The following is a 25200-nucleotide window of genomic DNA, read 5'->3' as shown; positions in this document are numbered from 1 at the left end:
TCAGTGATTTCAGATCTCAATAATTTTTACTCTTTAGTAGTTTCAGTTTGTAGTAGGGGAGCCTCAGTGCTGGTGCACTATTGGGCCAAAGTGAATTCAGCTCAGCAACCTGTAACTAGACTCCAAATGGAATTAAAATTTATCTCTGATATTCCACAGTAGAGAGAGGAGGAGGTGCAATTGGTATTTCAGGACCTCAAAGGGGCCCGTGCCATCAGGCACAAATACCTGCCCCCAACCTCTCTCAATTCATTGGGTTTTGGAACCCATGTCCCTTGTCTAGCGAGTGCTACTTAGTTGATGATGAGTCCCTCTGTCATAAAACAGTTTAATTGTCCTTGATTCACATAATCAGGGTAACAACACTTTATTCTTCATGTCCTAATAACAGAGAAACTGGGGATCCCACAGCAGCCAAAGTGACCATTTGGGCTCATGGTAGATGGGATGGGTGTGCCTATGCAAACAAGATCAGCCCCTGAAGTTCTTTTCCACAACTCGCCACAATTCACCACCAGATGTCAGGATAGAGCTAATCCTGATTCTGCTTACATCGGAACCCAAACTTTGTTAGCATGCACGAGTGTTTGTGCCTGAAGCAGTTGTACACTTATCCAGTAAGAGAACAGTAGAACATCAATCATATAGTTTACCTTACCAGTTACAACAAACAACTTGAATAACCTGTCATGAATATGCAGGGAAATGTTTTGTAAATAATTCATAGCTAAAGAAATAGCATTCCGTACTTTTGAATAACGAATACATTTGAGAGATTTGCTTCCTACTTGCAGAAGAAGAGGCTATATTAGGCATAGAAATTATTTGGTAAAAATTATTTGCACAGTTCAAGAAACAGTATATTTGTGGGTCTTGTGGGGAAATTCCAGTTCTTGGCAGTATTAAGGATTTGACTAGATATGTGTTCCTCTGAAAACTCCCTCTGGTGAGAGTCTGCTTAATGGTTACCAGTTGATGTAATAACTGTTATGTAAAATACGCTTTTATAGGTCAAGCCCAAAGAAGCTCTGTCTTACTTTATTTACTGACACACGTCAACAAATATATCGTGCTTTTTGCTATAGAATAGCTACAGTAGGTATCAGAAGTCTTGCAATCCTGGACATGTAAATATATCTGTAAATACATAGTAGCAAACTTATTTTGATTTCTAGAATAAAAAACTATAAAACATAATGGAATTTGCTTATAAAGAGTGAGTCAGACAAATGGTCAATTAGGGTCATAAGTGCAAGTAAAAGTCAAGAAACAAACTGAGTTTTTGTGGTTTAAAAAAAAAATGATTTTAACCAATACTTCCATTGTTAATAGGTTGTGAACTTAGCCAGAAACCTGATATATTTTGGTTTCTACAACTTCTGTGACCTCCTAAGACTCACCAAAATCCTCCTAGCTATATTAGACTGTGTGCATATTGCTACTATCTTCCCCATTACCAAAATGGCAAAAGGAGAAGAAAGTAAAGGTAAGACTGAAAAAATGATATGGGGAACTCCTGAGTGGAAGTGGAGGATTTCTTGGCCACATGAATTGTATCTGAATATATGAAATAGGCATGAAAATTTTCCCTTTTATCCACTGAATTGTTGGTGGTTTCCTATAAAAGCTAAGTGGTAGTTGGGAGACTAATCTAAGGGGAAGATTTCCAAAGGAAGTTAGGTGCTTCACAGCCTTTTGTGTCTTTTTGAAAATATTCCCTTTGTTTTGTATGAAGTCGCTTTGTTTTTTCATGAGATGTGAAAGGCTGCTTATCCTCTTGGTGCATTCAAAGTGCAGTTATCTTATTCTTAGTGTGTTTTTATCTGTCTCTCTGAAGGGAGCAATGTGATGAGATCAATTCATGGGGTTGGTGAGCTGATGACCCAGGTTGTACTCAGAGGTGGTGGATTCTTGCCCCTTACTCCACTGGCTACTGCTCCTGAGGGTAATGTCAAACAGAGTGAACCAGAGAAAGAAGATATCCTGGTAATGGACACCAAGCTGAAAATCATCGAAATACTTCAGGTACTAGAGATGCGGTGGAATATAGAGTTAGGTGGGGTCTCAAATCCTTTGTTGTGATGCTCGCATCTGATATTACATTTTAACTAGATGTTAGGGAGTGCTTAGGAGGAGACGGTCCCTTCCAGTCCATTGCTGCCAGGATAGTTTTCTCGTGCTTAGAAGGTGTTGCAGAGGCAAACACCTAATCCTGTGAAACACTTTTTGCACACCCCTATGGCAGAGATTATCTTCTGGATGGGAGTTGCCAGTTGTGCACATGGGTGACTCAGAGCTGAACTAAAGGTCAATGTTCCATCTTTCTGGCATAGCAGGTCTTCAGCCACTTATCGTGCTATTTAACAGTTAATAATTTTTATAGGGCTGGCTGCCTTAAGAGGATACTTAATATTCCCCTGGCCTGCCCCATCAAACAACTTCTTGTAATTTTCTAGGGTATCTTACTGTGGGTGGCTAGGTAAACTGCCTTTGTTTGATTATTCTACAGGAGGGGAAGTGTCCTGCATATAGAATAAAACACACATGACTGGTTACTACATTTTCCCAACAGTCACTCATATCAAGCCATAAGAGTGATTTCAGCCCTCCCTCCGCCAGATATAATGTTGTGGTAGTGATGATGCTCCAAAAGTGAGCAGAGGCCCTTTATAGACAGAAGGGCGAACAGGTCCCCTTATGGTGATTTTACATAGGCCTAAATTCTGCTGGTGCCCCCTGCTGGGTAAAAGAATGCCAAACAGCAGTAAAGCTGCACATAGGAGTTTTCATTGAGCTTGCCTGAGCCTCCCGTAGTCCTTTGTGTAGCGAGGCGAGGGACTGACTTTGTGTTTATATGGAAGAAACTGTGTATGTACGGAAGGCTTACAGTGGGATAAAATGAAACAACAATTTATAAACCTGATTAAAGATAAAGTTCACCTTTATGGGCTGGAATGGGGCTTTTGGTGGTAGATTCTCTTGTTATTTTAAGACAACATTATTGAAAAACATGGGTAACAAAATTTGAACCCATTTTTGCAGGAATTGTTAAAGCAGAGCAATATATTGGACATGATCAGAAAGATACAGTCTGTCATAATAGAACAGGGAAATTAGAAACTGAGTTAAATTAATAAAAATTGTATAGAATTCTTGAATAAAATATATAATTATACAGGAAAGTAGGTTACTTCTCATTCAGCTCTTGAGGTAGAAAGTTTTAGATGTCCAGACTCAAAGTTGTTCTGTTAATTTGGGGGATTTAATTTTTAAAGGTAGAATAATTTTATCAACTGATTGAGGGGTTTAAAACATTAATAAAGGCACAAGGAGAGGCTTTGGCCTTTGTTTGTCACTTACTTTTCCGTGTTAAAAGGGGAGGGGGAAAATCAAGGAAAATGTATCCATGCTTGTAAAGATTTATTGATGACTAAACAGTTGAGAAGACATAAATTTAAGGGTTTAAAACTAGAATTTATTAAATATGGGCAAATATAGCAATATTTATCCCTGCCAAAATATGTGATTAATGATGAAAGTAAATATGTCGTCTTACGTTGGGATGATGCGAGACACTCTTTGTATGGTACGTCTCTCCCAAAGGGAGCAGCAAGATGTTGATGTTGTAAAACAGGATATCAAAGTTCATGTTTGCCTGTTTGAGTTAGTACTGACTGAACTCTTAACCAATGATTGGTTTATACTACATGTTTTATTTAAACCCTATGACACATCTACAAAGGAAGTATGGTACTTTGATTCGGACACTAACCTGAGTGTCAGAAGAACTAGGTTTGATTCCTTGCTCCAGCGTGACCTTTGGCAGTTTGGTTAGGCCCAGATTTTTAAAGCTATTTCAGTGTTGTACTCAGTTTCAGAATGCCTAACTGATTTAGGAGCCTGCACTTTATTTTCCGAAGGAATTTTGGCACTTCAGAGTCTGAATTCCATTGACGGTCGATGGGATTGAAACCAATGCCTATGCATCACAGGGGTGTTGTGAGGATAAATACATTAGATTGTCAAGCACTCAGGTACTCCAGTAGTGGGTGGGAGGATAGGGGTGCATAGAAGTACCCGTTAAATCTTTCTTAGATATTTTTGCATTCATGATTCTTTAACTTGACCTTATATGTTTGGTTAGGCTTGTAGTAGAATTTTTTAAAATAGAAAAACCCAAAGTACTGAATTTCGGATTACTTTAAAAAGGGATTTGGGTGCATTCCTCTCCCTTTATAGTAAAATCTGCAGTTTTCTGAGTATGTGGATCTCAGCTGTTAGTTTACACAGACTGCAGTGTTACAGTCTTGAGAGGTATAGAGACATGATGTAAAAATAACGTGTCTATTTCCATTTTTTTAAAACTTTGAATCATCAGTTTATTTTGAATGTGAGGTTGGATTACAGAATCTCGTGCCTACTGTGTATATTTAAATGCGAGTTCGATGAAAGCAATGCACAGACCTCTGAATCACCTACTGGAAGCAGTAACCAAGAGGCCCCAACTAACGTACCAGGTTAGTTATTTCATGAAAAGCTTTTTAAAGAAATCATGGGAGTGCCTTAATTTCTGAAGTCCTGATTCAGCAATGTACTCAAGCTCATGCTTGACTTTAGGCACATGAATGGCCTCATTGATGTCAGGAACATTGCTCAATCAGGTTCTAAGTGTGACAATTACATTGAATATCTTTTCCACGTAGAGCAAAAACTAGAATTGTTGTCAATCCCTCTTATTGCCATGAATTAAGTTATTGTCTCAGGCTCTAGGAGCATTTCAAAATTCTTTTAAAATGCATTTTGAAAATTGATTTATTATGGCCCCAAACAAGGGCTTGCCTTGTTATTTTCAAAGTTAAAGTGATCCACAATCTACCTGACCTCTACCCCAGCAAAGTAGCCTCCAAATCAATCTGCCTCCTCCCAAAACAAATCCTGGGAAAACAGGTGAGTCTTGCAGATTTTCCTGGAGGTCTCTAAATCTGAATTTTGGTGGACCAAAGTGAGAAAGAAGTTATACAGGAAAGCGCACCCTCCCCCCCCCCTCCCCCCCCCAGGTCTCTTCTGATTAAAACCATGATGCTGAAAACTTGTGCCCCTCAGATGTTGCTAAACTGCTGTGGTATCACCTAGGGAGAGAAGTGATATCCTGTAGCCAGAATCTGAAACACTTAAGGCTTGAGAAGTCCTAAACTAAAGTATTTATGTTTGATCTGTGTGACTTATAATGCTGAAAATAGGATTTTTTTAAATCAACATGAGGATCTGTTCTCTAGATGCCAGAGGGGTTTTAGATGTGTAACTTCTCCGCACCTCAAGAGAACAAATATTTTAGTTTCCACTCCAGTGTCTTGCACTTGTAGTGTCTCTTGCTCTTGGACTGGAGGGTAGAATGACAGGCTTCTGGTCTGGGCCTTTGTAGTCAGGCTGCTCAGAACTCCCCTAGAGTTGAAGCAGTGCAGGTCTGTGTTCTTCAATGTGAATTTAAAGCGAAAGAGTGTAAATAGTTCTCAGACAGCTGTATCTTCCCCTTGCTGTGCCCACTGCTCACAAGAGAGATTGAATCCAGGGCCCTGTTATAATGCAGAACATGAATCTGGAAGCCAGAATTAAAGTAAGATGTCAAGGACCCTATTTTGCAAGATACAGAGTTCCTTCAGCTCCTGCTGACTTCAATGAGACCTGTTAATGCTTAGCACCTCATTAATCCAGCCCTGTGCAAGCAAAATGGTTACCTGAGAGAAGGCTTCACAGGCAGTGGGGTGGGCTAGGTAATCTAATTGACATGTCCTCTAATTTCTAAGATTCTAGCTAAAACTTTTTAGCTATTTCCTTGCCAAAAAGCGGGGACTGCCATTTACTCTGTGTCTGTGCCATGACTAGCACAATGGGACCTAGACCTGACTAAGCTTTCTGGGTATTCCCAGTCAGGAAAACGTGAGATTGGGGAATAACAGAGAGGGGGGAAAAGTCAATATTTATTTCCCAGACAGCAGTAATCAGTTGGGAAACTTTCTTAGACTGTGGCAGACATTGTTTGCCTTGTATCTTTTTATTCTAGAATAGTAATTCTTGTTAAGCTTCTGGCACATATCTCCTGCTGTGAGGGGCAAAGGCCTTGGTGATGTTAGAAAGTGATTCCTATCATCAAGAATTTAATTGCTTAAACCTGTCAATTAATAACAGAAATGCAGGACATTTCCTGGGGTCGATGGTGGCCCATCAAGTCAGATACTAATTCCCACAGTGCTTTGCTCTGAAGCAGCTACTGAAAGTATAAGCTATAGATCAGTGATGGGGGAAGAAACATGGATATCTGTGAAGTGGTTCAGTAGTTTAATTGGTGAATAGAGATCATTAAGAAATGCCTTACGTTAGTGTCTCAGACAGTATCAATCAGTTCTCAACATACTATTCAGCTCATATTGGTCCATTCTGCTACATTTCTGTTACCACTTGCAACTTAAGATCTCTTTGGGCTGCCAAAACAACTACAGTTTGTATCTCCGACACAATAATCTTATGTGCGTATTTCTACTTTCCAGGAGCCCTAGACTTGGAACATATTGAAGAACAAGCTGAAGGGATCTTTGGCGGAAGGAAAGTATCTCTTCATTACTACGTCTATGGACATAGTTGCTTGAAAACTTTTGTTTTGACAGACTATCTTTGATGGAATTTAAGACTCTTCTCCAAAGAGGCATTTTTAAATGTAATTGTTCACCAATAGAAGTAAACATTTTCAATTTCTGTTTTAAATATTTTTAATTGGATCTAGGCTCAGCATGTTCTGGAAATCTACCAGACTCTCAACTTAATCATACTTGTTTGCTATGTTTCCACCCAACTCACTTTCCTGTGACCTGTTTTCTTATATGTGAGGCTCTTCTGTTTGTTATATAGCCTGGAGTTTAAGTGCCAGCATACTCAACAGAATAAAGTTTTAAGGTTATGCAGCTTCATGTCCCCTGTGACAGAATGAGTATTCCGGTCACCTTTCTAAATCTGGGGGTACAAAAATCCATTGGATATAAAGGCACTCTCTTGATTAAACAGTAATGTCCTTTAGGATTAAAAGCCAAGGAAAGAGTTAAAGCCTTTCTTCAAGCTAGGAAAGCAAAGACATAAAAAAGCAGAGATTTCTCCAAGTAGAAGATTTTCATGCAAGTGTAATCACTTCATAATTCTGCTCTGCGCATGCATGTGAGAGTGAGTGCTTGAGCACTAATGTGTAGATCCGAAGAGAATTTGACTTACAGCCTAGATGAATCTTACAAATTTTGAGTGTGCGACTTGGTTCTACTGATATTTTGGCCATGCTCAACTAACTGCATACGCACAGCATTCAGCACAGAATGCCCAGGAGTCTAGGACTTTGTGTTCCATTTAGCAGGGATTAGTGTTGCTTATATTCATAGATTCATAGACTCTAGGACTGGAAGGGACCTCGAGAGGTCATCGAGTCCAGTCCCCTGCCCTCATGGCAGGATCAAATACTGTCTAGACCATCCCTGATAGACATTTATCTAACCTACTCTTAAATATCTCCAGAGATGGAGATTCCACAACCTCCCTAGGCAATTTATTCAGTGTTTAACTTACCCTGACAGTTAGAACGTTTCCTAATGTCCACATCTAAATCTCTCTTGCCTGCATTGTAAGCCCCAATGTCTCTTGGCTCAAATCATTAGAGCTGAAGGTAACAAGTTTCTCCCTCCTACCTGATAGACACCCTTTTAGATAGCTTGAAAACTCTATCATGTCCCCGTCTCATCTTCTTTTTTCCAACCTAACAGAACCCAGATTCTTCAGCCTTCCTTCTAGGTCACGTTACTCAAGTACCTGTAATCATTCTTGTTGTCTCTTCATCTGACCTCTCCAATTTCTCCACACTTCCTGAATCAGCTGTGCCACAAGAACTGACACACTACTCCTTGTGGAGCCTAACGCAGCGCAGTAGAGCGGACAAGAATGACTGCTGCATGTCTCGTTACACACACCTGGTAATGCATCCAGAATCACGTTTCTTTTGTGCAACAGCACCATAACACTGTTTACTCAGTATCTTAGCTGTGCGTCCATCTATAACCTATCCGAGATCCTGTTATCGCTACCTTCAGACTCCATTCTACATGCTGTGATTGTGAAAACTGATCTTTCCTTCCTAAGTGAAGCAATTTGACGATTTATGTCTTTATTAAACTTCATCCTGTTTACCTCAGACCATTTCTCCAATTTATCCAGATCATTTTGAATTATGACCCTGTCCTCCAAAGCAGTTGCAATCCCTCCCAGTTTGGTATTATCTGCAAACTTACTAAGCATACTTTCTATGCCAACATCTAAATCGTTGATGAAGATATTGAACAGAGTTGGTCCCAAAACAGACCCCTGTGGAACTCCACTTGTTATACCTTTCCAGCAGGATTAGGAACCATTAATAACTACTCTGAGTACGATTATCCAGCTAGTGATGCACCCACCTTATAGTAGCTCCATCTAAATTGTATTTGCCTAGTTTATTGATAAGAAAACCATGCGCGACCATATCAAATACCTTACTAAAGTCTAGGTATATCACATCCACCGCTTCTCCCTTGTCCACAAGACTCGTTATCCTATCAAAGAAAGCTATCAGATTGGTTTGACACGATTTGTTCTTAGGGAATAGCCAGCATGGATTTCTAATCACCTTACCACCTCCAAGTGTCTGCAGATGATTTTCTTAATTACTTGCTCCAGTGTCTTCCCTGGCACAGAAGTTAAACTAACTGGAATGTAGTTTCCTGGGTTGTTTTTATGTTCCTTTTTATAGATGGGCACTATATTTGCCCTTTTCCAGTCTTCTGGAATCTCTCCTGTCTCCCATGATTTTCCCAAAGATAATAGCTAGAGGCTCAGATACCTCCTCTATTAGCTCCTTGAGTATTCTAGGATGCATTTCATCAGGCCCTGGTGACTCTCAGGCATCTAACTTTTCTAAGTGATTTTTAACTTGTTCTTTTTTTTATTTTCTCTTCTAAACCTACCCCCTTCCCATAAGCATTCACTATGTTAGGCAGTATGTTATATCATCTCTTCAAGCCTCCTGCCACTGGAGGGTAGATCAGTGACAAACCGGAACACTTGAGCAGATCTGGCATTCCATCCAACAGAGGATAGTGCTACACAAAGCACTGTTGTCTCTGTCTTGTTCAAAGCCAACAACAAATGAGAGCCCCAGATTGCTCTAATTTTTGATGTGGTTTCCATAGCAAAATTATAAATGCAGCTGCAATAATTTCCTGTATACAAAAAGTTGGTTGTTTTATTAAGTGGGGGAGAAGTTAGTTTACTCTGCATTTTGTTCTTTTCAGTGATGAGAACACCCCATTAGATTTGGATGATCATGGCGGCAGGACTTTCCTTCGAGTTTTGCTCCACTTAACCATGCACGATTACCCTCCACTGGTTTCTGGGGCACTGCAGCTACTATTCAGGCATTTTAGTCAGAGACAAGAAGTTCTTCAAGCATTTAAACAGGTATGTGTGGCTATTATGTGCATGTCCCCTTTCTGCATGCATGTGTTGCAAGTTTAAAATCTCTGTGCAACTAATGGATTGCGTTCATGTAAGGTTCAACTGCTTGTTACCAGCCAAGATGTTGACAACTACAAGCAGATAAAACAAGATTTGGACCAGCTGAGGTCTATTGTGGAAAAATCAGAACTTTGGGTTTACAAAGGCCAGAGTCCTGATGAGACACTGGATGGAGCACCAGGTGAAAATGAACACAAGAAAAAGGAGGTAAGCACTTGCATCTTGGTAGTCAATTTATGTGAACTACTGGAATATCCATTTGGGTAAATAATGTCTGTACTATATTTAAGAAGCAATGTGGGGGGTTGAGAACCAGGGGTCACAGCTCCCTGACCTGAGCCCAGCTGCACCCTGGCTCTTGCCTCTCCGCTCCCAGCTGGGAGTGCGGGTGGGCACTTGGGGCTTCTCGGCTTTGGTGGGAAGATTCACACCTGGAGTCAAGTCAGCTGCTGGGCTACGGAGCTGGGAACCCAGTTTTCCAGTGGAGCCGTGAAATTGACAAGACAGGCAACAACTGATATAAGTAAGGCAACATCTTCGTGGACACTGCGTTGCCCTGCCTACACTGATATAAGCCCTACGTCTCTCGTGGAGATAGAGTTATGTCAGTGTAGTAGAGGGTTTACATCAGTGGAAGCAAGGCTGTAGTGTAGACACTGTCACAGTTAAGTTTACCTAACTCCGCTGTGTACAGCATGCCAGAGATTCAATCAAATATAAGGCTGAAGTGGGTGGTGATTGGAGTTAGCTATTCACATCCACATACTGTTATCTTGAGTGGTCAATAAGAATAAGCTATTCATTGCCTTTCATACAGATAGAACCCAAAATATGCTTTACAGAATTAATATAATTTCAGTTGAATAATAGTGGAGAGAGGTATGTTGTGGGAGTGCATGATTACAGACAGAGTGTGACAACTGATAAAGAGGCGATAGGATGTTGTTGTTGTGTAAAAACACTCTACCCTTGTGCTCTGGCAGAGGGATTAGTATGACTTAACATAAAAACACTTTTTAATACTCAGAGTGGATTTGATTTAAATCAAATTGGTTTAAATCATGATTTAAATCACTAGTCAGGAAGACTCAATTTAATCGTGGATTTCTACATAAAAGTGCATTCTTGTTGGTTGTTGTAACCTTAATATGTATTCTTCACAACTCAGAGATAGGTGTAGGTTTCACTTTTAGAAGGTACACATTACATTTTAAATGATTTATTTTGGAAAACTTTTCAGATTAGTTTTAGAGCTATATCAGAAAATGAATGATTGTTTGGTTATTTTATTTACCAAAGGTAACTGAAGCAGATACTTTTGAAGTCACTGGGAGGTGATCTATCTCCAATTCAACAGGTTAATCATTAATATTTGGAGGATTTTCGTAGGAGGAGAACATAACCAGACAGATATTTAAATTGTTTTATTTAACAAACAACAATGTTGTGTATTTTGGATTTTTTTCTTCAACAGCAAATATATAATATTTTAACAAAACAAACATATGAATTTTTGTATTTAGTTAAACGTTCAAGTTTTTTAAAATCAGGTTTGTTTTTGTTAAAATTGTGTTTAACTAAAATAGTGAAATGAAATATTAAAAAAACAAAAATTAAATCGACTATGTCAGCCAGGTCAACATGGTGAACTTAAAATATTAGCTTCTGCAGCTAACTCAGTCATCTTCACCTTCATTTTCCTGTTTGTTTATAATCTGGAAAAGAAAAACAAGCTTTCCTGCTTTTTCAGGTCCCAAACAGTTGCTCAATTTGGAATTAATTAGTCCAAAAGAAGAGAATATTTTTTCTACACTGGCAGAAGAAGCTACTGCTGTTAAAAATTATCACTTCAACAGTCTCTGAATGCAAGTGCTTAAGTGACTTCCACCAGTTCACTGGTGTGATTTTCTTTAAAACATCATCAGCAAACATATATTTCTTGAATAGTTCACTCTTAGCTCGGAAGTTTATTATAGTTGACATTATGGAGGGATGATTGCTGGATGTCCATGTCATAGCCAACTCGTCGTCTTCAGCAGTTAAGGTTTGACCCTGGTACCGAGTATTGAGAATATTTGCAAGAAAATGAGCTGGAGATAGTGCTTGTCCCATTCATTTTTTTTAATACTTGTAATTTAACTCTGTCATTGCATATTTCTCTTTTTAATATCTCACTCAGTTCCTTCCAAATTTCAACAACATCAGCAATAAAACCAGTTATTTTGTTCAATGCTACAGAAATAGGCTTCAGGGTACTCAGCATGTGTTCAAGATTTCTCTTAAGCCCAATGTTGAGAACTTTTGGCTGTGACAGTGCCATCTATTTTTTCACGGTTTTGTTCACAAACTGTCATCAGATTAGGCAAATTCTTTATATAGCGCTCAGAACAGTCCACTATATAGTTCCCTCGCACGTCTTGTGGGAGAGTTAGTTTGGTTCCTCTTACTTTTTTTCAGAACAGCTGCTGCAAAGTGATTGTTATGGAAGTATTTTGCAATTTCAACAACATTAGCCTTTATTTCTGGAACACTGAATTCTTTGGCTAGGAGGTGCATCAAATGGGCACTGCAACCATTTGTTATTAGTGTGGGAATCTCTTCACTCTCCAAAATAATTTCTTCTCATCTTGGATACGTTTGCAGCATTGTCTGTGACCAAGCTACGTACTAGATATTTGCATTTTTTTTCACAGTTTGTTATAGCTTTTACTGCTACTTCTTGTAAGTATTCTGCTGTGTGTGCATTTCCTGATATATCAACTGTTTCTGGAAGGAAGACATTCCCTTCTTCTATTGTCACACAAGCACATACAAGAGGATCATTGTGGGGGAGGGATAGCTCAGTGGTTTGAGCATTGGCCTGCCAAACCCAGGGTTGTGAGTTCAATCCTTGAAGGGGCCACTTAGGGATCTGGGGCAAAAAAAAAAACAGTACTTGGTCCTCCTAGTGAAGGCAGGGTGCTGGACTCAATGACCTTTCAAGGTCCCTTCCAGTTCTAGGAGATAGGTATATCTCCCATTATAGAAATAAATAAATTGTGGACATTGCTTCACTCATCAAGATTCAGATTAACAATTTTACCCTCTAGGCCTTTTGCACACTGCTCAATTTCTCTTTCATACACTTTATCCAGCAATTTGCCTGCGACTGCTGCTCTGTTGAGTGGACTATATCCTGGTCTTAATGACTGAACCATCATGAAGTGTGGGTTCTCAATCATACAGAAAGGAGAGTTTGTTGCATCAACAAACTGAGCAATTTTTTCATGTGTTACCTCTTTTTGTAATCTGCTGGTTCTTACCACAAACCTATCTATGACTGTTTCTGTATGATGGAGGTTTTTTCTTTTTACTACAGGTGATATACTGTGGCTATGCAACATATGTGATGGGACTGAAACACTATCATTGGCAGATAACTCTGAAACTATAGAAAATGATGGTGATCTTGAAGGTGGATAGTCTTCAGAATCCTTTATGTTGAGGATGGATTCTCCTAAACAAAATAAATCAATGCAGTTATTTAATTATTACCACCATACTGCTCATTTAGTATTACTCATTACATTCACTGATACTCAGAACTACTTTAAAGGTTAAATTGTAAAAGGAAGATCTGCCTATTTCATCTATTTTATTTTTTTATCACAACTGCATCTAAAATGATAATACCACAAAGTAACAACTACATTTTTTGCTGAAAGTGAGAATTCAAGAATAGTCCAGAAAGAAGACAGGCTGTCCTTATGAAAGAAGTATGAAATAAAAAAGTTTTCCAACCTAAAGATCCTGCATGTTCAGACATGTTCATTTCATCATCTTGAACGAAGCTTCCTTCTGAGAAGGAACACTTCTTATGATGGTTTTTCATTCGGGCCATCAGTCCTTGCATTTCTTTGTTGCACTGTTTGCATTTTGCATGCGTGCCTGTCTTACCCACAGATAGAGGAGCTTCATTAAAATATTCCCAGACTGGGTCTCTTTTACAGCCAGCTTCCACCATAGGTTTTCCCCTCTAGTGAGAGAATGGTATGGTAGATCTCAAATCAATGAAGGCTACACTCAAAAAGACCTTAAGACTTCTGGAATATGCTGCTCAAACAGTTTCACTTTTGTTTCTACTGCCTGTCCCTCCCTTCTCACATTTATCTCCAGACTACTTCTCTTTGTCCAGATCTATTCCAGCCCCTGCAATCTTCTATTCGCTGAACTTTTTGGAACTTTGCACTTTTAGACAGAGGTAAGGGATTGACTCTGTGTAAACAAATGTGCAGAGGGACAATAGGGTTGAGGTCTGTTATTTCTCACCTCATTTATTTATTTAAAAACATTTTTGCTGTTAACAGGCACGTTATCTCTGGAGACACAAATCCACAGTTTGAGAACTGCAAAACTAAGCATCTCTGATGGTATCTTCTAGACTGAGCACTGAGTCCCATTGGTTAGATAGAAAGATTAACCTGAATAATCTATACAGAAGACCCTGGAACCCCATAAAATTGAGTCCATAAACCATGAACTATTTGGAACTCATTTACAAAACTTTTTTCTTAAACATTACATGAGTATATTGTCTCATATGATAGAATTAGAACTTATAATCCCTATTTCCTGATGAGATATCTTTGAGCTATAATGTATCTTAATTAAAACTGTCTTTAGATAGTTTTTTCCCCTCAAAAAGCATTTTATAAAAAAAAATCCGATATTTAAATAAAACCTGATTTTTTTTATTTTTTTTTTTAATTATTGATTTTTATCCACCCTATTAATATCCTCAATCTTGTCATAAAACTGTAAGGTGACAACCGTCAGTTTTGGTCTTTGTAGATTCAGTTTAATACCCATATTTCTCAGTCATAGGAGCTATCCACGAAAATACACTAATTGATTAATAGATTATTGGTTTTGCCCCTAGGAAGGCCACAGCAAGTCACAAAAACATGAAAGTACTAGCAGCTATAATTACCGGGTGGTGAAGGAGGTAAGACTTGGTTTCTTTAAATTGAAGTATAAACTAATGGTGCAACTCAGATTTTAGTCTGAATTTAAAAAACAGGAAAAACTGAGTCACATTTACGCTGTGAAAATTACTTGCTGAGTTGTAATTTGCTGAGTAGTAGAGTATCCCAGCTCCAGTGAGACATCTGGAATATAGCCAACATGCGAGTTATGTATTTTCCCCAAAAACAGATTATTCCAAAATTTAGCATCAACACTGCTTATTTCAATGGAAACACAAATTTTTATCATTATAAAGGATATAAAAAAAGCAGGAAAGTCTGCAAGCTCATTTAAATCTGCCCTCTTTCTTTAGGGACTTGTGCTCCACTGTATCATCTAATTCTTTTAAAAACTAATGTACAACGAGAAGGCAGTGTGTGGTGGCTTATAAGTGTTAGAACATTCTAGGTTCAACTCCTAGCTGGCAAATGCCTGAATTAGTTTTAAATGGATTTTTTCTGTGTTCTTTCCCCATTCACCTAGTGTCTATCTGCTTGTCTGTCATTAGACTGTGAGTTGCTCAGATCAGGGAAATTTCCATCTTAACGTAATTTAAACCAAAACGAAAAATTGCAAGTTCTAAAGCAAATTTCTTCTCCCAGATTTTGCTTCGGCTTAGCAAGCTCTGTGTTCAGGAAAGTGCTTCGGTCAGGAAGAGCCGGAAGCAGCAGCAGAGATTGCTGCGGAACATGGGAGCTCACACTGTGGTTCTGGAGCTGCTGCAGATTCCATATGAGAAGGTGGGTTTTGCACACAGCTATTTCCTTACTGTACAATTTTGCTGACTAATATTAAGAGCTCCCTGAGATCTCCTTAAACCTTAGTTCTTTCAGTTACCTTGGTACCTTTGGCATCAAAGAAGCTATTGTAAATATTCATGCCTCTTTAGAAATAACTCATGGTTTATATAAGCATTTGGTTAAGTGTGAAACTTCTGATGACAACAGACAAGATTCTAAACTAATTGCTGAAGCACTGACTTCATCCACTGCAGTTAATCAGATCAAAAACTTGTCTGTACTGGGGCACTAAAGAAAATTCATTCAAATTAACTAAAGGTGTGAATTAAAAGTGGGTTGTTAAAATGCATTAAACACTTGTGTGGACACACTCATTCAGAATTAAAGTTGTCTTAATTCAATTTATCTTTAATTCTGAATGAGGGATTAATTCAGTTTAACTAATCCAGTTTGAATTCACACCTTCAGTTAATTCGACTTAATTTTCCTTAGTGTCCCCGGATAGCCAAGCCCTGAAGCTTTGACCTCATTGCCAAAACCAGGTATGGGTTTACTGCAGGATAACTGACATGCATTAGATTCCCACTGTCATCTATAGTTTGCCAGAAGCTGGGAATGGGTGACAGGGGATGACTTGATGGTCATCTGTTATGTTCATTCCCTGGCATTGGCCACTGTCGGAAGAGAGGATACTGTATTAGATGGATCTTTGGTCTGATCCAATATGGCCGTTGTTATATATAATGTTGATCTCACCTAGCTACCTTACAGTAAAAATGACAGCAACTTGTCTCCAGCAAGATTTACAGCAGGATAGCTAAAGAAAAGGAGTTATCCCATGGTGGTAAAACAAATATCTTTTTAACAGTAAAGGCATAGCCTCAGAATTGTAAACTATTCCCTAAGACAGGACAAATATTTTAAGCACACATGATAAATATAGCTTTCTAGTGAAACAGTGACTGAGTATAGAGACAGCTCAGCCCTCGGGGAGTGCTCTGCACTATTGAGCAGGTGACTGAAGTTTTATTCACAGAGTTCTTAGCCTCATTACTACTGTGACTTTCCATCACATGCAGCTATTCCACTCAACTGCTGGCTAGAATCTTTTTCCTGCCTCCCCGTGGTGACTGTAGGTATGACAGAAATTAATGCCATGGTTTTGGACATTAGTAGGTTGCCAGAGAGCGAGGTGAATGGCCTCTGAGAGATGGGAGATATAGAACAGAAGCGATCTTGAAAATCTTGCCCATTTTGAAGACAGAACAGATTATCTGGTGTGAAGCCCCAAATTGGTTGATGTGACCGTTGGGGGTATTGTTTTTTTGCATTTTGCCTTGGAAAAATAAATTGAGCATTAACTGTGTTATTTGTGAAGTACGCTGGAGAATGAAACACAAATCCCTTATACTCAGAAGCAGCGTGAGCACTTGCATTGTAACTTTCCCTACTGTCACAGAACCTTAGAAATGTACTAGTGCTCAACCTGGCTGTGGAAGTAAGTTGGTCTCCTTAGCCTCTCTGCTGAGCCTGCTGTTTATGCTGATTGGATTTGGTGAGATGAACTGCGGCATGACCTCAAACCACAAACATTTCAGTCAGGGCACTGACCAACTGTTGGGTGCCAAATGCTTTTATCAGAGAAATATGGCTCGTTTTATTGCATTGACTATCTGTTACTCCCAGCTGAGATGCCTTTATGTGTCAGTTAAGTCAGAGACATACTTGCACCTTCTCAACTATTCTGCTGCTCAACCTTAAGTCACGGACATAGAGAGTACTTACTCCTATGAACAGAAGCTGAATCTTGTTATTGCATCAGTATCTTCCTATCTCTTCTTCACCGTCATCTTCAACTCCTCAGTACTGAATTCCATTGTAATGGACCTCATGGCAATCTTCCTGTGAAGCCCAAAGGTGTGGGAAAGAACCTGATGTGTGGTTTGCCCTATGTAGTAGGTATGTTTGGTTAGAATTCAAGGAGCTAAAGTGCATTATTGGCAAGCTTGAATGTTAAGTATTCAGATCTGAAAGTCATAATTTATTTATATTGCGTTTTGTTCTCCACAAGTTTTAAAATCATAAAGGGGGCCAAGTTCTTATCTGATATCGGTGGATTAATTTGGTTGGAGGTCTGTAGTGGAGAGAGGTTTGTTTTTCTACTGAGGGAGATGTGCCTCTGAAAATTCTGTGGAACAAGTGGTATCATGGTCCACCCAAAGCTCACCTGAAAGTGAACATTGGGGTTGTTTTTTAATCCCATCTCATTTGTGTCCTGCAATCACAGGCGGAAGATACAAGGATGCAGGAGATAATGAAACTTGCACATGCGTTTTTACAGAATTTCTGTGCTGGGAACCAACAGAACCAAGCATTGCTGCACAAGCACATAAACCTGTTCCTTAACCCAGGGGTAAGAAGTGATTAATAGCATGTTCTTTTGTAGTAAGAAAGTCGAACAACCTGACCTTTGTCATGTCCTCTGGGCCAGTTTTTATGCAAAACGAGTTAAATGGATAGCACTTTGATCTCATTAATGTTAGCAGGAGCAGCATCTGGTTGGTGCACTCAGTTATAATGCAAGAGGTGGAGGTAGATGGAGAACAGTATCCCTGATGGATACAAGTCTCTGTACTGAAATGCTGATTCCTCTGAGAAGTTCCTTCTTTGTATTGTCATGTTCCCTGCAAATTCATTGATGTTGTCCTGAATTGTATGTGTGACTTTTTTTTCTTTCTTTTCTTTTCTTCCCCCTCATTAGATCCTGGAGGCAGTAACAATGCAACATATTTTCATGAACAATTTCCAGCTTTGCAGTGAGATTAATGAGCGAGTCGTTCAGCACTTTGTCCACTGTATTGAAACTCATGGCAGAAATGTCCAGTACATAAAGTTCTTGCAGACAATTGTGAAGGCGGAAGGAAAGTTCATTAAGAAGTGCCAAGATATGGTTATGGCTGAGGTGAGAGATGCATATTTCTGTAAGCTCCTGGGCAAAAAACACAACTGACATTCGGTAGAAAGTGACATATTTATCCTCTGGAGGATGCCAAGAAAGTGACATTCTCAACTGGGACAATATACAAGTGATGTCCAGTTATCACAGCGCACAAGGCTTTATTATGAGCACAAGCTGCTTCATCATGCTCCTTCCCCTTGGATGGGAAGGATGATATTTAGTGTATCTCAAAAGTTATCCTCCCTGGTGCCACAAAAAAAGTACACTTGTGCCACAGCCCTAGTCAAGCTCCTCCTGCTGCACACTCACCAGGCTGCTGTGTTTGCACCCTCAAACTGGGCCCATGTGCTTTTACACGTCCCTTGGTCTGGATAGGCTCCAACACAGTCTCTGGCCACAGTCTCTCTGCAAAATTTTTGGGCAGAGAATTTCTGTCTGATACTCCTTCTAGAAGAGGGACCCTGTACCTCAGTTGCCCTAAGTCCCCAGGACTAGTGCTGACCCCAAAAACACTTCAGTAGCTTAAGTAAACTATTTCCCAGAATTCCCTCCTTCTGGGCACTCTGATTTGTAGTTTATCCCTTTTAGGGACACGTGATACTTGAAGCAAATACAAATAAACTCTACAGAAGGATTTCTAAAGACAGTCACTCTTTACTTTAGAGTTCAGGACGTATACAGACATCTGTAAGAAACACTTGGATGCTATTCCATGCCTAAGTTATGTCACCACTCCTGAGTGTTCTTTGGGATTTGGGTCCATGTCCATTCAGAGTTCTAAGTCGCTCTGCTGGGCTGCACTTCTCCAGCTTATGGCTGCTTCTGTGAATGGTTGATTATCTCTGACCTGTGCAATCAGCTTCCTTCAGCTTTGTCTGGTCCCACAGTCCGTAGGTCCCATCTCCTTCCTAAAGCCTGTCTTTTTGTTCCCCTCTCTCTGAGTCCCTCTGTGTTTGGAAAGGGCTGTACCAACAGGTCTGTCTCTTTGTTCTCCTTTTAGGGGAATTCTGTTGCTCCTCTTCTGATTCCCCACAGCCAAGCTGGGTTGAACTGGGTCTCCTAGGACTCAGCCATCCCACTGTTTGAAGGTGTTCCCATTGGAATGAGAGCCATTCAGGTTAATAATTCTCCATTGTCCTTGGTTTGAGGGAGAGATGTTACCAGCCCTGATGGGAGATTCCACATACACCGAGGCATTCAGTGATGCAGCAAATTCATAAAACCAAACAGAATTAATAAGTCGTACATAGATTCCCCAACCTGTGACAAATGGGTTTGAGTCAAGGGAAGGACTGTCTTTCTCCGGTAAAATTACTTAAAGAAAATGGGTGGCAGAGGGGAGGAAAATTCTTCCCTTTTATTAAACTTTTCCCGTTCAGCCTGATGTGGGACTTACTTAGATGAGGAGTCTCTTCTGGCTTTAACCAGCTGAAAGTGTTGGAGCCTTGATGGGTGTTTTAAAGTAGGAGAAGATTGTGTGTCCACAGCAATTTTTTAGGGCCATAGTGAACTCAGGGAGGGAAGGGTGGGGAGATGTGAGAAATGATGGAACAAATTCCCTTTAATTTCGATTGTAAAGGATCCATCTGTTAAAAAGTGCATTTGCCTATTTGATAATTGGATGTTAATTAGCCGCCTCCTCTGGAGGAGCCTTGGGATCCGAAGTGTGGGTTGTTGTTTTTTTAAGCTTCTGGCCTTAATGCCTCAATTTCACTGGGACTTTTGACTCTGGATGTCGTTCCACATGCTGTAGTTAAACTTAAAACAGAATGTCAGCTGTGCAGTGTGGATTTAGTCCTGCGAAGTGCTGAGCAACCCTCTTTCCTGTTGAAGTCAGTGAGTTGAGGGAGCTCTGCCCATTGCAGAGTCCAGCTCTGAAGTGTGGCTTTGCATGTGAGTTTTGCTCTGTGCATTATGTTTGTGATAGACGCCTAGATGTGTCTGAAATCTGTAGGGCAGATTTTTAACAGTGCTCAGCAGCTCCCTTTCTTTTTGGTTGCTATCCATCCTACTGTTCTTGATAGAGACTGGTGGAGTGCTGAGCTGTTCTGAAAATGTGACTCTCTTCTCTCTCCCCCCCCACCCCCCAAAGTAATGTAATGTTGATGAAAGTCTGTCTCATGGGACTTAATCATGCCTCTAACTGCTTGTTGAAAATCATTGTGTCAGGAATGGGGAATTACCCAGCCTTGAGGTCCTACCACCCAGAGGTCTCGAAGGACTTGGCTCTGAACAGAATCATGTGCCCCAAGCAACACTACAAACAGATCAGCTGAGGAATCTTCATGACATAACTACAGAAAAGTCAGAAGCTTCTTGAAAGAACTTTTATCTAACTAATGAGGAGCCAGTTGAACTGACATTGATGTTAAAGATTTTAAAAGTGATAGATTTCTAGGGCATAACGTACTTAGAACAGAGGACATGGGGAAGATGTCGTACTTCAGAGATATCCTTTATAACTGATACAGAGCCTGAGATCGATCTGGTGGGCTGCAGTTTTATTGAACTCACAAGTAATTGCAAAAGTGTGTAACATTCCAGTGCACAGATAATATATAGCTTTAGATTAAAGGGGGAACCGTTCGGCCTGTTAGTGAAATATTTAGAGGATAAGGTTTGAGGTCCTTTGAAGAAAAGTGCTGGGTAAGTAGAAGGTACACGTGCCTGTGTGTGTACTAGAAATGGTCTGATTCTGGTAGAATCTCTTAAGTGGAGACATAGCAGAACGGAACCCAAAAGAAAGCTGTGGTTGTGTTTTGTGTTGTTTTTTTTGTTTTTGTAGCTAGTCAATGCAGGAGAAGATGTCCTTGTGTTCTACAATGACAGAGCATCTTTCCAAACCTTGGTCCAAATGATGAGATCGGAGCGGGACAGGATGGATGAAAACAGCCCTCTGATGTACCATATCCATTTAGTAGAGCTGCTTGCTGTATGCACAGAGGGCAAAAATGTCTACACAGAAATCAAATGCAACTCCCTCCTCCCATTAGATGACATTGTTAGAGTAGTAACTCATGAGGATTGCATACCTGAGGTGAGGTCTGATATTAAACACTGCCTACCTGCATGTGTACGTATTAGTGGAGTGAGGTTTGTTTTTAATCACTCTGTTTGCCCTGGAAAGAATGGCCTGTGGGTAAGCAACAAGACTGAGCTGGGAGAAGTAAGTGTGTGTGCGTGCCTGTGTGTGTGTGTGGGTAAATCCTTCCCCTCCCCCCCATTTTTAAAATGAGGATGGTTACTCCCCAGGAGTGTTTGAGGCTGAGCACATTGGCAACGTACCTTACATAGATCAATCTTGAATAGAAGTGCAAATTATTAACATTATGCTGAATCGTGGCTGCAGTATTTCTGGCTTTTTCCTTTTCATTGCAGATGTCTTGCTGTTTATTGGATTGGATTTCACCAATATTTAAATGAGAACAATAATTTTATGTAAATTCAGCTACACATTTTTAAAGCCATTTTAATGTGATTACCTTGCATTGACTAAAAATGCCCATTCAGGTTTTTTTTAATCATTTTGATTTTTCCATTTGCAGGTTAAAATTGCCTATATCAACTTCCTAAATCATTGTTATGTGGACACAGAAGTGGAAATGAAAGAGATTTACACCAGTAATCACATGTGGAAACTGTTTGAGAACTTCCTGGTTGACATCTGTCGGGTAAGGATTTCTATATCTATACTGAAATCTAAAAGAGCAAACGGACGTCGTTGTGGTGAGCATTAGCAGAGGTTTGGAACAGTGCATCTTAAAGCCCAAGTCAGGAAGCTCTTTACTGGTTCCTCTCATTTCAAATTTATATTTGCTTTCTTCTCCATTTAGGCCATTGTGGACTTTCAGTTATGTTCCATGAAACATGTTGATTTTTTTTTCCCCCTTAAAACAAAACAAACAAACAAAACCCCTTGTTTCTGAATCATATGTCTCTTTCTATTCTGCCACTGGCTTGTTCACTCTGGCCAGGTCATGTGGATCCTTCTCCAACTGCATTTGATATATTTTAGCAGGTTTAGAGCAATTTTCCTGCGCTTGGCATTTATTTTTCCAGATGGCTTTGTGCCTGGGATACCAAGTATTTCCCCATAGGAAAACATTACATCTCATTCCTACCTATAATACTGCATTCTTTGCTCTGAGGTATCCAATTTTTCCTTCCTATATATACTACATAATGCCCATTAGAATGACTTTATAAGGCTTTTGGCTTTGTGTGTCCCAGCTATATGAGTGATTTTGATTTACACAGAATACTGTGGCAGAGAGTCCATTCAGAACTAATGCTCCAAATCACAGCAGTTAAATGTTCCTATTTATCAGTTTAAGATTTTTTCTAAAGGAATGAATTATTTTGTAGACATGTAACAACACCAGTGACCGAAAGCACGCTGACTCTATCCTGGAGAAGTATGTCACAGAAATTGTGATGAGTATAGTCACCACCTTCTTCAGCTCCCCGTTCTCTGATCAGAGCACCACTCTGCAGGTAGGAGACAGTACAACAGGTTGAGGAAATAAGCTGTTTTATTCATAAAACCACAGTAATCCGACAGGATAAAAAGAAACAAGTCAGAGGTGGGAGGTTGATGGGGAGGGTAAAAGAGAGAATACATATTCAAAATAGCACAGAAAGTATAAATATTTCCTCCTAGTACCTTACAGCTGAACACTCCGTTGCCTGTAGAAGGGACTCTGTGCTCTACATGTACAGAATTCTTTTCAACAAGTTCTGTAGAAGCTTAATTGTAAAATGACACTAACTCCATGATATTGGTGCTCAGTGCTGTTCCTGTCTCTCCAGGTTCGGCTTTCTTAAGGGGAATGATAAACAACATTGCTGTGGCTCTGGCAAGGTGTAGCTACGCTGCAAGTAGAGAGATGGTGGCTGGGGTTGGTTCATGATGGTTTTTTTTAATTTGTATTGCAGTAGTGCTTATTAGCCCAGTCATCTGCCAAGACCCCACTGTGCTAGGTAGTGTATGACCAGAACAAGAAGACACCTCCTGCATATACTACTAAGTATAAGATGAGACAACAGATGGAGAAAGACATAGTACAAGGGAACAATCAGACAGCATTGGTCAGATGATAGCCTGTGGTCTCAACACAACAGCACCCTAACCCTTGTCTAGTATTTTGCAGGCATCGCAGTAAAAGAGTTCTGAGAAGGGCGTTGAAAGGTACAATGAGGAGGCTTTGTAGGTGTTTATGGGAAAAAGCACAAAGGTGCATGTCTGAAACTTTTTAATAGGTGGCTGATAAAAGACGGCACCATGGGCCAGTTGGATTCAAACCTCACTTCAGACAAACTGCATTTTAAAGACACTTTGCTTTCATTTCTCTAAAATGAATCACACATTTTAAAAATGCTCCACCTGTTTTCTTTTGTCATCCTGATTAAATATCTGGCCTTTTGTGGACTTGAGGAAAGTTGGAGCATGAGACTTAATACCTTTGTAAAGTGAAAGGAGATGGCTATTCTCCTCTTCCATTCCCAGGTTCTCCCGGTCTCTTCCTTACAGGACATGAGGCAAGAGTAGCATGACAGCAGTGCCGATGCCTACTAAGATAATATCACGGTGTCACGTGATAATGGAGGCAGCCTCTTAAATAATAATCATTCTTTATAAAAGTTTTAAATAGCCTTTTGGGTACATGTGGGAGGGCTGGTCAGGGGTCTGAACGTGTTGGCAGGAGCTTGGATATGATTTTCATTGAAACCTGGTGCAAATGCAGGTAAGCAGAAAAAACAATTGTGTGTAATTTAACACAACTGGCAGCAGGTTAGGAAGCAGCTGATTTCCAACTGTGGCAATAAAGGGCATCTGGGAATTTGCCTTTTCAGCCCCTCTTCAGGGAACTTGTACTAACCATTGTGGTGGCTTGCTATAGCATGTCCCACTCCAAGGAAAGTTTATGTAAAACAGCCCGCTGCCTGACCTTGCAATCGATAAAGCCTTAAAATTCTGATCAGTTCAATTGGTTCCCCCTTTTCCCTGAACATAAGCAGTAGCCCTCACACACTTCTGGGTTAGATCAGCTCTATCCACATTTCTCTCATTGAGGGCTTGGCTACACTCACACTTTACAGCGCTGCAACTTTCGCGCTCAGGGGTGTGAAAAAACACCCCCCTGAGCACTGCAAGATGCAGCGCTGTAAAGCATCAGTGTAATTAGGGCGGCAGCGCTGGGAGCATGGCTCCCAGCACTGCACGCTACACCCGTAAAGGATGTGGTTTATGTGCAGCGCTGGGAGAGCTCTCTCCCAGCGCTGCCGCTCTGACCACACTCACACTTCAAGGCGCTGCCGTGGCAGCACTCCGAAATGCCAAGTGTAGCCATACCCTGAGAGGGAGCCTGCCCTCCTTGAGTCCGGAAGAAAGACCAGTTGTGGACCTGAGCCTATATTAAACAATGGACTTGCTCCTGTAATGCTTACTGAGGCAAGCAATCCTTATTCAGGCAAGTAAGTAGTCGTACTGAGGATACTCTCATGAGTTAAAGGGCTTGAAGGATCCGTTCAGATAGGGTGAACTTCCCACCTGTGTGTATTGCCTAAGAGGTAACTGTGGCAGCTATGTGCACTGTATTGGCCTGATTAGGGGCCTGAACCTTAACCCACACAAACGCAGGATTGAGTAATCAGCTGTAAATGCTAATGTTCACTGCCTAATACTGTTTGATCTGCTTCTCGTGTGACTTTTGAAGTGAGAGTTATTTTACTACCAGTTTGCATGCAAATTTGTCAAAAGGTATTGTGCACAATAAAAGTCATGACTAATAATTTACCCTGTCCTGCATGGCTCTGTCCTTTGTCCTGTCTTCAGTTCCCTCTGTACCTTATCATTGTGTGACCTCAGTGCTTGTCATGCCTGTAATTGCCCTCTCTGTGCCAGCAACTTTTGAATCT

At 40.2% G+C, this 25200-nt stretch overlaps 1 protein-coding gene across 1 annotated transcript in view; it reads left to right on the top strand.

The window, feature by feature from the left end:
- The window catches only part of ITPR1 (inositol 1,4,5-trisphosphate receptor type 1), a 236612-nt gene that overhangs the window by 94521 nt on the left and 116891 nt on the right, over nt 1-25200 (top strand). The window contains exons 20-32 of the mRNA XM_075073238.1: nt 1333-1486; nt 1838-2025; nt 4379-4517; nt 6546-6597; nt 9354-9522; nt 9616-9786; nt 14498-14563; nt 15186-15323; nt 17611-17736; nt 18085-18285; nt 21068-21319; nt 21828-21953; nt 22648-22776. Coding sequence (XP_074929339.1) covers nt 1333-1486; nt 1838-2025; nt 4379-4517; nt 6546-6597; nt 9354-9522; nt 9616-9786; nt 14498-14563; nt 15186-15323; nt 17611-17736; nt 18085-18285; nt 21068-21319; nt 21828-21953; nt 22648-22776 — 1911 coding nt within the window. The remainder of the gene's footprint in view (nt 1-1332; nt 1487-1837; nt 2026-4378; nt 4518-6545; nt 6598-9353; nt 9523-9615; nt 9787-14497; nt 14564-15185; nt 15324-17610; nt 17737-18084; nt 18286-21067; nt 21320-21827; nt 21954-22647; nt 22777-25200) is intronic.

This window comes from Chelonoidis abingdonii, chromosome 17 (assembly GCF_003597395.2).
Source record: "Chelonoidis abingdonii isolate Lonesome George chromosome 17, CheloAbing_2.0, whole genome shotgun sequence".
Classification (NCBI taxonomy): Eukaryota; Metazoa; Chordata; order Testudines; family Testudinidae; genus Chelonoidis; species Chelonoidis abingdonii.
The sequence above is the reverse complement of the archived record's forward strand: the minus strand, read 5'-3'. Positions and strand labels throughout refer to the sequence as shown.